This window comes from Cucurbita pepo, chromosome 8, assembly GCF_057944985.1.
Source record: "Cucurbita pepo subsp. pepo isolate OVF chromosome 8, ASM5794498v1, whole genome shotgun sequence".
Classification (NCBI taxonomy): Eukaryota; Viridiplantae; Streptophyta; class Magnoliopsida; order Cucurbitales; family Cucurbitaceae; genus Cucurbita; species Cucurbita pepo.
The window spans coordinates 9,867,977-9,881,648 of record NC_141805.1 but is presented as its reverse complement, the minus strand read 5'-3'; the positions used below and the strand labels follow the sequence as shown (position 1 = coordinate 9,881,648).

At 35.5% G+C, this 13,672-nt stretch overlaps 3 protein-coding genes across 4 annotated transcripts; 1 reads left to right on the top strand and 2 right to left on the bottom strand.

Moving 5' to 3' along the window:
- Window positions 1–61: 61 nt before the first annotated feature.
- Window positions 62–4,555, top strand: VPS25 (E2F/DP family winged-helix DNA-binding domain-containing protein). The gene is made up of 7 exons (XM_023684764.2): window positions 62–232; window positions 1,308–1,420; window positions 1,798–1,937; window positions 2,197–2,250; window positions 2,344–2,432; window positions 2,990–3,065; window positions 4,064–4,555. The coding sequence occupies exons 2-7, from the start codon at window positions 1,362–1,364 to the stop codon at window positions 4,183–4,185; spliced, it is 540 nt and encodes a 179-aa protein (XP_023540532.1). The 5' UTR covers window positions 62–232; window positions 1,308–1,361; the 3' UTR covers window positions 4,186–4,555.
- A 1,077-nt stretch (window positions 4,556–5,632) lies between these two features.
- On the bottom strand, window positions 5,633–7,906 carry LOC111800811 (DNAJ heat shock N-terminal domain-containing protein). Its single transcript, XM_023684666.2, has one exon. The coding sequence runs from the start codon at window positions 7,824–7,826 to the stop codon at window positions 5,853–5,855; it is 1,974 nt and encodes a 657-aa protein (XP_023540434.2). The 5' UTR covers window positions 7,827–7,906; the 3' UTR covers window positions 5,633–5,852.
- A 629-nt stretch (window positions 7,907–8,535) lies between these two features.
- LOC111800821 (uncharacterized) lies at window positions 8,536–13,377 on the bottom strand. 2 transcript variants are annotated; one of them, XR_002816024.2, is made up of 5 exons: window positions 13,184–13,377; window positions 12,552–12,958; window positions 10,443–11,581; window positions 9,308–9,564; window positions 8,536–8,962 (listed from the first exon to the last, which is right to left on the bottom strand). XR_002816024.2 is itself a non-coding variant. In XM_023684688.2 (4 exons), exons 2-4 carry the CDS (start codon window positions 12,892–12,894, stop codon window positions 9,490–9,492), a joined length of 1,557 nt encoding a protein of 518 aa, XP_023540456.2. In that variant the 5' UTR covers window positions 12,895–12,958; window positions 13,184–13,377; the 3' UTR covers window positions 9,011–9,489. The 2 variants fall into 2 exon arrangements, 1 of the variants encoding a protein (XP_023540456.2); XM_023684688.2 differs by lacking the exon at window positions 8,536–8,962 and having other exon boundaries at window positions 9,011–9,564.
- Between the last annotated feature and the right edge of the window lie 295 nt (window positions 13,378–13,672).

Below are 13,672 nucleotides of genomic sequence, written 5' to 3'. Positions count from 1 at the left end.
TAAATAAATATATATATTAATATTAAATTTGTATTTTAAGAGGCCGAGGAAACTCATCATCTTGGGCCCGAAGTGGGCTCGAGTTTTCTTCTGCAGCGATGACCCGAACTGTTTCGGTCTTGCTTCTTGGTTAGCCGATTGACGAAGCCGAAATTCGATACTTGGCGAGCACAGAGCACGATTTGATTGGCAACCAATCCAAAGATCTTCTTGTTTTCGCGATTGATTACAGGTACAATTTAATTTTCTTTTCCTGTCTCTAAATTTCCATTTTGTGTCCACTGATTGATCTCAATATCGTAACATACTGATGGAAAATTATGATTACACTGCGCTTGAGGAGAGTTTTGAAAGATTTTTGTATCTCCGCATTGGATACGCGAGATTCTGTGGAAAAATTGAATTCCAGTTTGGAGTTTTTGATTCTCAGTTTATTGGCTTCTTTTACTCTGAAATCAAGCATGAATTATTCCGAAAATGGCTGGATATGTTTAGTTCTATTATTCCAAACTTTTCAAGGACGATAATTTTAGCTACCAAATCGTGTTTTGCTTGCGCGTCGAGCGGCAATCTGTTATCAAGCATTAGATCGTAGATAATGATCATCTTGCAAAGTTTGGGATTACTTTAGGATCATTAAATGTGATTTTAACCCGTTAAAGTACTTGTAAATACTTTAGAATCGTTCCAGACTCACTTGAAGTCATCATCTTTGTTTGGTTTCGCTTCATTCTATTTCATATGCCATTTTCCTTTAGGCAACAGTATGCTAGTTATGAAGTTGTTAGGTATTTCTTCAACAATTTTGCTTGTTCAAGTCGATGCACAAAAGGTGCTCAATCACGAATCTCTTATCATCCAAGATATTTCCAATGAGGTCTCCTGCCTTGAAACTATGGGTTCTTTCAGTATGGTACTTTATGCTTGTGAAGTTATCATGCCATATGCTGTCTTATAGCTATAGCTTCACTCTAGCAATTTTACCTTACAGTTCGATCTGATTCATAAAAACAGGGAAATGATTCTACTTTGACATGCTTATTTCCATTCATAATCAACAACAGCATAAAAATTAGAAAAAGAGAACCACTTGTATTTCCTTGTCAAATTTATACTAGCTATTGGAATGCAAGGCTCGTTTTAGTTTGCAAGTCTCTAGTCTCATAGAATCATTAACACCTCCAAAATAGTTATGCATCAATGGAAAGTGGCTAGGTCTGATATGTTTATGAATCTCTGTGTTATTTATCTCTTTATTTTATTGATATTGGTGCTAAGTTTCTTCCCTCCCATCTGAAATTTCTCAGTTATAGAGAGAAATGCATCCATAGGACTCATTTTCAGAGAGCGCAATAGAGAAAATGCAGAAATTGGGAGATTTCAAGCTACCGCATTTCTTCAATTACCCTCCATATTTCACGTAATTTCCTTTTCCTGTTCAGCTACCATGGTTTTTTACATGTTTATTTGCTAAACCAAGTAACTTGGAAGTTGCGAGTCAATTTCTGACGACGTTGATCTCTTGGTTTTGACTGCGTTTGCCTGAGTGAATAAAACCAACACTTCATTGCTCAGCCAGTAGTTATGCAACAATAATAGGGTTCAGGATCACTTATGTTTTCCCCGTTTGCCTCATAAGAATGAATCTAATGATTCTTTTCATAAAAAATGAATGTAATAATTCTACCTTGCTGCAATTCTGAAATTGTTATTGACAACTTTGATTGTTGCACTTTATATCAAGCTTGTCTTTTGTCTTAAGTTTCATTTATAATCTTGTATTGCATGTCTTATCAGTTTGCAACCGGTGAAGGACACCCGTGAGAAGCAAATTCAACTTTGGAAGGAACTTATTCTCGACTACTGCCGAACACAAAAGATATTTGTCATTGGACTCGAAGAGGAATTTCCTCTATTTTCAAATTCTGTCATTGAGAGTAAATTCCTGAACTTGTTTGGTCCTCATTGACCGTTAAGACTTTTGGTACATGCATTAATATCAACGCTAATAAAGTCATTCACAGTTGCATCATGAACAGTGTGAAAAACATTAAGATATTGGCTTCATTATATGAAACCTTTTCATTCTATGGAGCATAGGACATTGGACTTGGTGTTTAGAACTCTCAGTCATGGATCTATGTTCTACTATTCCAGTTGTTTGATGTATTTTACAATGTGGTTGTGATGCTACAGGATCTCTCAGTCATGAAGCTAGAGTAGTTTTTCTCTCTGCCTTAGTTTCAGATGGTTAGTCCGTGCTAGTTTTGTTCTATCATTAAATTTGTTTACAGTTCCCATTTATTCCCAAAACTGATAATTGTTACTTTAATTGTCCAATAGGTCGTGCAGAATGGCTGGATAAGGGACATAGGAAATGTCTTATTTTGTGGCACCGGATTCAAGATTGGGCTGACATCATTTTGCACTTTGTAAGACTAAATACTTTGTTAACTCTCATAGTTATGTTAAAGTTGATTGGTTTAGGGTGGAGTTTGGAATGATTTTTGAAAGGGTAATAAATGCTATTATCCTATTAAAGCTGTTTTCAAAGTATTCTAGTCTTCTGGTTGCATTTGGATTTGATTAGGAGGAAATTTTAACATTCTTTAATGTTGACTGATTATAAATTAAGCTAAAGAAAATACCTTTTCAGTTGTGTTGGTTTGTAAAATGTTGTTAAGCGTATCTTTTGACTTCTCAAAAAGTTAGATGCCTCTACTGACAAACTCTTGAAAATCCTTTTTACCCATATTTTTCCACACTTCCACACTTATTTACTTTATATTACAACTGATTTTTTTTTTTTTAATTAAGAAATTACAACAATTATTTTAAAGAAGTACAACATTCTCAAATTGAGCCTCTTTGGAAAGATTGTTCGAGTAATTATGAACATTTTTGTAACACTTAAATTCCAAATCATTCCAAACAAACTCTAATCCAGGGGTGCTTTGAAAAATTCTTATGCAATTGCCTTATGAAATAGGTGAAAAACAATGGACTTGAAGATAGTGTTATGACAGTTGAGGAAATACGTTCAGGAGTTGAATCTAGAGGAACAGGTACTTTCCTTGCTTCTACTGAGGCGATTTAGATCTTCCAATGATTTCTAAATCTATTTTTAATTTGCTACATTGATATTCGTATTAAAGCAACTCTAGTTGGCTATCCCTCAGGTGTTATTTTGTTTAATTGGAGCCTGATTTTATTTTAGTTTGGCTTCTTTTGTTTGGGGTTAATTTCTTCTTGTACCTTCTTGCATTTTTTAATACTTTTTCTCAATGAAAGTTCACTTCCCTCAAAAAGTAAAAAGAAAAAAAGGGGGGAAAAAAGATGATGGAAAACATCTTGGTGCTTAATAAATCCAAGAAACTTGGCTCAAGGGGAAATGTAACACTGGCAAAACTGATATGAACAATTAGCCTTTTAGTTTAAGTCTCATTTTATTTGTAAACTTTTAAACCTGTCAACTTAAGATATACCGGAGCCATTAATATAGATAACTTTCTCCTTACATTCATATTCAAAAGAAAAACAAAAAGGTATTGAAGATAGAAGTTTAATAACTCAGATCACTTACTTTTTATGGGCAAACAAATTAGTTACGTAGATGAGAGTCAGAAAATCATTATTTGAATAAGACGGAACATCAACGAATAGAGTCAGAGGGTCCGGAGTTGTACTAGTTTTCGCTTTCATTTCCTCTCTTGTGTAAAAGAATATATGATTCTGATTTTGGAAGCCACACAACAAAGGAACTTTTCTTATATTTGTAAAGGTCTACTTTGATTTCTTTGGTCCTTGCCAATCGATAGATTATATTTAACAAATTTGATGCCAAATGAAGTGGATGAGACTCGAAGCATGAACTTAACTCATGCGAGTCATGTAAGAGTTTGATTAAATTCTCTAAAAAGTTTCATAGTAAAGACAAATAATCTTTTACACAAAATTCATGAATCAAATAGGATTATGCTTTTGATACTTGCATTACTAAATGTTTACATCCTTTAATCACATTGAAGCCTTATTTGTGCAAACCAATACGTTTATTTTTCAGAGCTTCAAGGGATTGACCGTACGATTTTAATGAGAGCATTGAAGCAACTTGAACAGAAGGGAAAGCTTGCAATTTTCAAGGGTTCTTCAACAGACGATGAAGGCATCAAATTCTCTGTATGACTCCAAAATCGAACGGCCTCAATGTGAATTTTCCAGTTCAATCTTCTTCTAAATGATACTCATCTGTAGTTTCCCTGCCTATTCAAACTGGGATTGTGAAGAGTTCTTCTTGCCAAAGTTTTGGTGCAATGTAGTAATGTAACCAATAAGTAAAGAGCCTTCAAGTAGAACTTAAGAAACTATGCTTGGAAGTGCTTTGGAAGGATATGGTATTTTGTGTAGCCTTTTGAAGTTCTTTTAAATGTATTTTTATTATCAGTTGGAATGACTTGAATAGTAACAAGATTAGAAGTGGGAATTGGGGAACTGTAATTCTGCTAAGTAAATGGTTATATCAATTATTTTATCCTAAAAAATTGATTTATTTGGATTTTGTTTTGTAATTATTTGATTTTTTATTTTTAAAAAATATTGCTTGTTTTCTCATCCATCTCTACTATTAATTTCATATTTGTTAACAAAATATTAAAATTCTGAGTCAAATTCAAGGACTACTTCGCTGCCCGAACTTCCCCTTAAGGTTTTATAATGCATCTGTTAAGAGGTTTTCAGACTCTTATAAAGAATGTTTCGATCTTCTCTCCAACTAATGTGGGATCTTACAATCCACCACTCTTATAAAGAATGTTTCGATCTTCTCTCCAACTAATGTGGGATCTTACAATCCACCTACATCTGTTGAGTAAAGAATGTTTTGATCTTCTCTCCAACCAATGTGGGATCTTACAATCCACCTCGGGAGCCCAACATCCTTCAAGCTTTCACATTCTTATAAAGAATGTTTCGATCTTCTCTCCAACCAATGTGGGATCTCACAATCCACCTCCTTTGGGGGAGCCCAACGTCCTTGAAGCTTTCACACTCTTATAAAGAATGTTTTGTTCTCCCCTCCAACCAATGCGGGTTCTCACAATCCACCCTCGGAGCCCAACGTCCTCACTGGCACACCGCCCAGTGTCTGACCCTGATACCATTTGTAACAACTCAATACCACTATAACAGATATTGTCTTCTTTGAACTTTCCCTTTTAGACTCCCCCTCAAGGTTTTAAAACACGTCTCTTAGGGACTTCGCCTCAAGATTTTAAAATACGTCTCTTAGGGACTTCCCCAAGATTTTAAAACACATCTAGTAGGGAGATGTTTCCACACCCTAATAAGAAATGTTTCGTACCCCTCTCTCAACCAACGTGGGATCTCACACTTTCTCTATGTTTTTTTTCCTTATTAGTTTCTGAGAGCCAAATATGAGAGTTTTTTCTCATCAACCTCCTCCTGAATGAAACAATTAAAAAATAACCAATCTATTAGATTTTTTTTTTCTTTTCTTTTAATTTGATAGAAAACTAAACTCATAGTGGCACAAAGTTTCTTCTTCTTCCTTCTCAATTCAAATCCTGTCTTAAGAATCATGGCATAAATTCTGAGAGAGAGAGAGAGAGAGAGAGACCCATAAATACTTGGCGAACAATATTAGATTTATGAAGAGTATGGTTATGGCTAGAAGATATTGTGCCTTGATCTATACACTACAATTCCTCTCTTATGCTATGCTACAAATCATAATGCATTATTTGATTAAACCTACATGGTTAGCAAGTACATACCCGATAATTAGATCGCTCGAATACCGTCGATGAACAGCAAGGGAGTTTTGCACTCAGATGCTATCTGCTCCTGCAGGTGGTTACCAAATCTGAAGGAAGAGATGCTGGATCAAGCTCCCAACAGTCCTTCAGATGCCCAAGTTCCTCATCTACAGAAAGCTTCCGAGCAGGAATTTGATGCGAAAATAACTGAATATCGTCCTTCCCGAACCATCTAATAGCATGATAACCAATCTCCCTTCTCTTGAATATCGTCTTGTATCCATCAACCTTCTCGAGATAAGCCATACTTAAACCGTGCATCTCACTATAAGTTGTTAGAAACACCACGATGTCGTAAGTTCGCTTCTCTTTATTCGAAACGTTTCGTTTCTTCTCAGCATCCAAAGCTTCTTGTTCTTTGTAAAGTGCCCAAACTGAACCCTTTTTAGGATAAATCCTATAGACTTCCCTTGCTGCTCTTTCACAATCCACAACATGAGAAAAAATGTTCAATGAATCAATGGTTGTTTTCTTAGAGACCTTAAATCTACCACAAGAAACATGAAATCCCAATTTCTCCCAAGAAAGTAGCCTTTCTTCCCCATTGTTTTGAACATCCAACCAACTCATTTTCACCTCAAATGGGTTTACAGTAACTTCTTCGATCAAACCGTAATGCCTCGGCATTCCATCGTCGTCGTCGTATATAGCCCAAACTTGCCCTTTCTTGAAACTTCTCTCCATTCTATCCTTGTCAAAATCATAAAAATCTGAATCTTCCACCATCATATCCAAATCACAAGAAGATCCTTGCTTCTTAATTTCCAGATTCACATCCTTCTTCAAGTTCCTTTGTTTTTCGTTTCTCGGGAACCTGGCCCTCTTCGATGCTTCTTGCCGACGAATCCGTAGTAGACCCTCCATCTCTTTCAAGGTTAGTCTCTCGTCATCGTCGTTGTCGTCGTCGTCACCATCCTCAACGCCCTTCTTCCTCTTATTCTCTCTTTCCTCTGCTTCCTCCTCCTCCTTTAACTTCAGTTTCATCTTCTCTTTTCGAGCTTTCCGAATCACCTGAGACTGTAATTCAGCCAAAGTCATCATTTCTTCCTCCATTTTTACAGGCTTCAACTTAGACCTCTCCAAAATCTCACCAACACTACTCATCTTCTTCTTCATACTCCCACTTCTTAATCTTCTTCTACTCCATATCTCATCATCACTATCATGTTCTTCCTCCAAGTCTCCATTTCTAAGTTCATCTTCTACAGCAACAGCTTTTCCATTCATTTCCATACCCTTCTCCTTCTCACCGCTACTTTTCTTCACTGAAGAATTTCTCTTCGATTGAGTGGTACTCACTTTTTTTCTCGAGCTAGGTGGTTCTAATCCCTGAAAACTACCAGAATTTTGCCTAGAACTCAAATTCCTCAACCTTCTACCCCTAACCATGTGTCCATTTTCCACAATTTCAGGTTCATTATGCACGACCTCAACGGCCTTAAAGCTCTTTCTACAACTAGGACACACCAAATTATAGCCTACGTACCTTTTCTCAAACTGGTGCAACAATTGGCAAGTCGAGCAAGCAGTCCAAAACGTTTCGCTCTCCGTAGCAACCTCCGCATCAGCATCTCCAATCTTCTCGTCCTGAATCCGTATCCGGAGCTTCAAATCGTACTCCTTCCTTCTAACCTTGTCGGACAGAAAGCGAAACGCCTCGTTGACGAGCTTGAACGCCTCCTCGGAACCGGCATAGGGATTCTTATCGGGATGCAGAAGCAGAGCCAGCTTCTTGTACTGTTTTTTGATTGTGTTGATGTGTGCGAAGGGCTCCACCTGAAGAATCCGGTACCATTCATCCGGAGAGCCGGCGGCGACTCGGAGAATCTGAAGGGAGGTGAGGATTTCAGCGGCGCCGTCGAGGTTTGGATCGAGGCGGTGGGCTCGTTTGGCGTATTTGAGAGCAGATTTGAGATTGGAATCTCTGAACTTCGTCTCAGCCAATTCTCGGAGACGCCGAGCCTCTGGTTTTTGCTCAGCTTCTCCGTTCATTTCTACAGAACGGCGCCCGCGGCGGAGGGAATTCCCCAACGGTTTACGCCGCCTTCAGAATATAAACGAAGAAATAGGGTTTTATTTTTGTTTCTATTTTTCTTTTATCTAATAACACTTAAAAATTTAATATCTACAAAATTGAATTAATCACAGCTCATAATTTTATTTTTACGATTTTTAAAATTTTTGAAAAAAATGTCTAATATAATAAAAATAAAGAAAGAAATATGGATTATTATCATAATTAGAATGTTTCATTAACCTTATAATTTTTTCAATTTTTTTTATCTCATTACAAACTAATAATGAAGAATCAATTTTATATTATTTATTAATTAAATCCTAAAAAAAAAAACTTTATTTGAGTTATTAATAATATAATTCAATTTTAATTAAAAAAAAAAAAAAAAAGCTATCCCACACATGTGAGATGAAAGTATCCAAACATCCATATTTAATAATTTATATCTTAACCAATTAAGTTACGTTTGATGTTTTTAATTTTTCATAAAAAAAATGTTAGTTACGTTGAAATTCGTAAAATGTCTATAAAAATGTTAAATTCGTGAACTGTCATCAATTGAACTACATTAAATTCGTGAACAGTCCATAGGAAAACGTTGTTAGGTTTTATTATTTGATGCAATTTTGAAGCATATAGATAAAAGTCATATAAACATACCAATAACACTCTAACTCAAAAAAAAAAAAAAAAAAAAAAAAAAAAAAAAAAAAAAAAAAGCCACAATGTATTGCTAAAATAATTCTCACCTGTTTGGATTTTTAATCTCATTTTACACTTACCCTCCCCTCCATTGTCCATTCTACATGGAGACGAAGTTCAATGAGGATCAAGCCTTCTGTCACGTACTGCTTTAATGGGCAAACAACCCAACCCTTGGAACATACTACAACCCCTGGTGGCGAAGAGCTAACATCAAGGTGTCAAACCTTTCCGTTGATGTGAGCTCTTGGAGAAGATCAGCCTGTTATCTGTAGAGTAACTTTTATCTGTTGAGCAACGATCCTTCCACTCGGCATCGTCGGATTACTAAGGCCGACTTTCATCCAAGCACATGGGTTTAGAGATTTTGATCCTTTTAAGTGAATCGTAATATCCGTAAATGCTACATCTACAAAATGTGGTGCAGGAATGAGAGATTTTTATCACTAGAACAAGATAAACCACCAGAACCAACAATTTAGTGAACTAAAATTAGAATTTGAGTTCATACTCTATATACAAACAATTCCAAGACTAAACACATTGCTTCTACCAAAAAAAGGCAGTAAAAGTGGCAAATATAATACGAGCTTCTAATCCTCATATATATATATATATATATTCTTCTGATCAGCAACAGCATACAGTTAAAGAACAATGATACAATTCAGATGTAGTTCGTTAGTTGACATTATTGATTGTATTCTATGACAGAAATATATTGAACAAAAAGGCTATTAAGAAAACTTGGTACCATGTATAGTAGTACAACGAGCCTGTGGTCATCACATGATCCCTTGCCTTACCAATTCATTTGATCGCGATTATATCTGTTGGTAACAGTGATCTTGTTGCGCCATCACGGTTTCCGAAGATCGTAACCAGCCTCCTTCCCAATGCTGGATATATTTCACACTACTAGAAAAGCTTCATTCTTCATTCTCGGTTAGAAAACAGCCATTTCATCCATGAAGCCATACATTGCTTTGATAGGTATTCTGGTAGATCAATCTACAAGAGAGGAATATAATCAGAGAACTGCAGAAACTGTTTCCTTCCTCAAGGAACTAATTTCTTTGAATAAATGGAATATGCTGAAGAGCAAAATCGATAGAACGAACGTACACCAAAACATGACCTTCGCTTCTTATAAAAAATATTGTATGTAATCAAGTATTTCATAATAACCATAGGATCAAATACAGATTTGTAATGTGCCAAGCTTCAGATAACATGCATTTGTGTTATTTTTAAATAAAAATTCTATATAGAGCAACTGAAAAGACGTAGCCCACATCAAATGGAGCAAAAACAAAAAGAATGTGAAAAAAACTTGAAGAAAAAGTTCCAACTGTTTAGAACAAGTAACAGAGGATAAATACAAAACTTTTTAAGCACCGTCACGGGGAGGGGTATTGAATCTTTGTGGACCAAACCTTTCTAAGATGTCTCCTCCCCTTAAGTAACCCCTTGTTTCTCTCGAGTTCGATGTTCCACAAAATTGGTAAAATACCAGATTCCACAAAACTCCCCCTTTTCTTTGAATGGGGATGGAATAACACCTCCTCAGCCAGATTGCGTATTGGGAATAGGAGCTCTCTTCTATTGAAAACTTTAATTCTTTAAGAACTAGCCGTAGAAGTTTGATATGAACTAATGTGGCATTAAACAAAGAATTGACTCAGGACCTTCCTTCATTTAAACTATGAAAGGAATACAAGCCACAACCAAGGAAGACTCTAAGGCCAAAGAAATAAAATGATTCCCAGATAAATTGGTAAGTAAACATATTCAAAGTCACTTCTCAAGCATGTATCCTCATACCATGACCATTTACATTAATCTAAAAATCAGACACAAAAATGAGGGTTGATGATAAGTGTACTTACAGCATTCCATGGTACGGTATAGTTGTCAATGGAAAGCAACCAACTTCCAGTGTTTAACTTCAAATCCGTTTTATCCCTTTTAATATCAAAGTCCAACAGCTCATCGTCACAGCTATCCTCATCGTCAAAGTCCCTTTTTCTTCTTTTTCTACCTTTTTTCCCTCTTTTTCGCTTCTTAGATTTAACTGATGCCGTATTACATGGTTCAAAACCATCGTCTTCTGATAGACAGCTGTGATCTAACAATGCATATTCATTAGATTTTCGGAAGCATATGCCATTATCAACAAACAAGGATTCCCATAACTCAGAAGTTTGACATTCATCTGACATTCTATAGTGAAGAACCCAAGACTGAAGCCCTAGCCATTTTATCACCTCTATTGTCTTTTTTCTCCTGTAGCACTCTTTCAATAGCGGGGATAAGCTATGAGTGTCGCTTGAGATTGCTGAAATCTCGTAAATAATAGTCTTGATTTCATCCAATTCTTCCTCTGCATCTTCATCTTGTACAAACCGTAGAAGTTGGCGTCCTTGATTAATGACAGCATTTAATAGTAAAATCTGATCTAGAGATTCAGCGTCACCATATTTAGAAAGTATGACCTCAAACAGAAGAGATGAATTACCAAAATCCTTGGTTTCCATTCTGGGGCGGAGAAGTTTACATAGCATTTTTAGAAAGCAGCAGAAATCAGCTTCTTCAAGAGTAATAAGGAGGTGTTGACATAATGAAGAAAATGACTCCTGCGTTAGGAACTCATTAATGGCATCCCAAACATCTCTTGAATCATCTTTAAGCATTTGATCGAAGAGATATTTCACAAAGAATTTTGTATCGAGGAACAAAATTTCACCATCTTTTAGTGACTCCGCAAACTCATTGGAATACCAAAACTCAGGTACATTCTTAATGAAATTCTTCACAGTTTGATGCACATCCAGATCAAGAAAATAATGGGGCTTTGTCGCAACCACGGCAGGAGACTGCCCGTGTTTCCCGTTCCACTCAAGCTCCTCCCAGCAAATGTCTCGATTTACAAAAGAAAACTGTGCCAAGGCCTTGGCACCTTTTCCATGATCAGATGCACCATTTGTAGCAAAATTCGAAAACCACTGAGATATTCGTCTTGGGTTTCCTGCAGAATCAAGGAGCGATAGCATGATCAGGAATCTGCATGGAAAGCGAAAAAGCAAATCATCAAAGACAGAACTAGCAAACCATTCTATTGCAATTGAATAGTATGTTGTGTCTTTAATAAACAAACTCCCCTGTCAAAGGAAGCAGTTGCAATGTCTTAAGTTAAAGATAAAATCCGTTGATAGACAAGGAAACTATAACAGACTTTTACAATGAAATACATATAAATGCAAAAGTAATATCGACTTTGAATTTCGTTTTCGAGAAGCATACATTTCATTAACAACACCGATAACATAAAGCATTGTATCATAAATGCAAGGCATTATCAACTAAAACAGACTCTTAGCAAGAGAATTGAGATGTACAAAAATAATGTGTATTTAAAATTTATATTCTAATACATGTCTGAGCTGTGTTGTGTCCATGTTTCACATTCATGTACATCCTTATTAAATCTACATATACCCAAAAAACACATAGGGGGTGGTACGAATGAAAGTTGCATATTATGCTTCTTAAGCCATGAGCTTGTTCCGTTGCATTACTTGTGTTTAGATTTATATGCTAGAGTCATTCAAGTAATCTTGATCAAACTATCTTGTGGAGTGATTTGAATCACGAGTTTAGAAACGAGTTTTCTTTACTTATGATATTGATCATCAAGGTAATCCATTCCAAAACTTTTCCTTGGATTGATTCTTATTGTTTTTCGGATTCTTGGATAATTTAGATCTAGAGTTCTCGTTATTTAACAATGTTTTTAGATCAAACCCAGGTTTTTCATGACATTTGGTATCAGAGGTTTCCTTTGGATTGATTCTTCATCAATGGGTCCTCAAGAACAAGCTTCAGGTTATTATTTTCCAGTAAAGCAATTTGAAAGAATGAAGATTTAGTCAAGTGTTCTTGCAAGCAGATGGAACTGCCAATGCTAAATTTGACAATTGAGTATTAAAAACTCTAACCTTCAAAAAACTTCTCCATGATGTAGCTTCTCTTGGCAATGAGAACTCCTGCTTCTCGTGGTCTCTTTTCAAAGAACATTTGCAGCAAGTGAGATGCAAAGTCCCAATTCAGTGGCTTCGATCTCAGAAAGGTCATGAACAGTTCTCGCTGATGCTGGGGACTGATAGATGTCATACTAGCTATAGTATTAGAAAGCCATAATCGGACCTCGGACCGTCCTCCAGAAGCCAGCAATTTCCATAAAACAGATTCTAATCTGCTTAACAAAGAAATTCTCAACTTCGCAGAGCCAACATCCTCTTCTTCGTTAAAGACAGGCTGAGCCAGAAACAGATCAATCATTTTACACCTAAACTACGTATATCTTCCTCTTGAACGCTTGTTTCTCAATTAAGAACCAAAAATCCTACGAAAATGAATTCAAACATAAATCAGAAACAACAACAATAACTGATCGAACAAAGTCCAGAATCGATTCGCATAATGAGGGTTTAATGATATAATCTCAAATTTATACAGACTCTAACATGAAACCAAATCTTCTGAAAAATGATACAGCAAAGAATTAAAACTTCCGTAATTGAGAAAATCGTAAAGGCAATAATACTGCGAAAAACTCAAGAGAACTTACAGAGAATAGAGCAACTCAGAGACTACAAGAACCCAACGCTCGGCAATTTTCTCCGTGTGAAACTAGAACTGTAGAATTGCATTCGAAATTGACATTTTAAGGGAAAAAATCTCTGGAATTTCTAAGCACTGCTTCCTGCAATTTCAAGCTCGAAGACGAGCTTGAGCGCTACAATTCCAATTTCCAATTTTCAATTTCATTTTATTTATTTATTTATTGCGACCAAACTTTCTCTCTGCTTGAAATAATTCAGAAAATGTTTTATTTAATTTTCAACCTAATTTTTTAATTTATTTATACAGAACTTATTTGAATTAAATTAAATTCAAATAATTGAAAATTTCAATTAGTTTAAAAAAAATTTAAAATTAATTTGAACTCAATAAAAAAAAATTGTTTATTATATAATTATATATACATTTATTAATTTTAATTTTTTTATAGTTTAAAATTATTTATTTTAACTTTTTATATTTTAAAACTATTTTT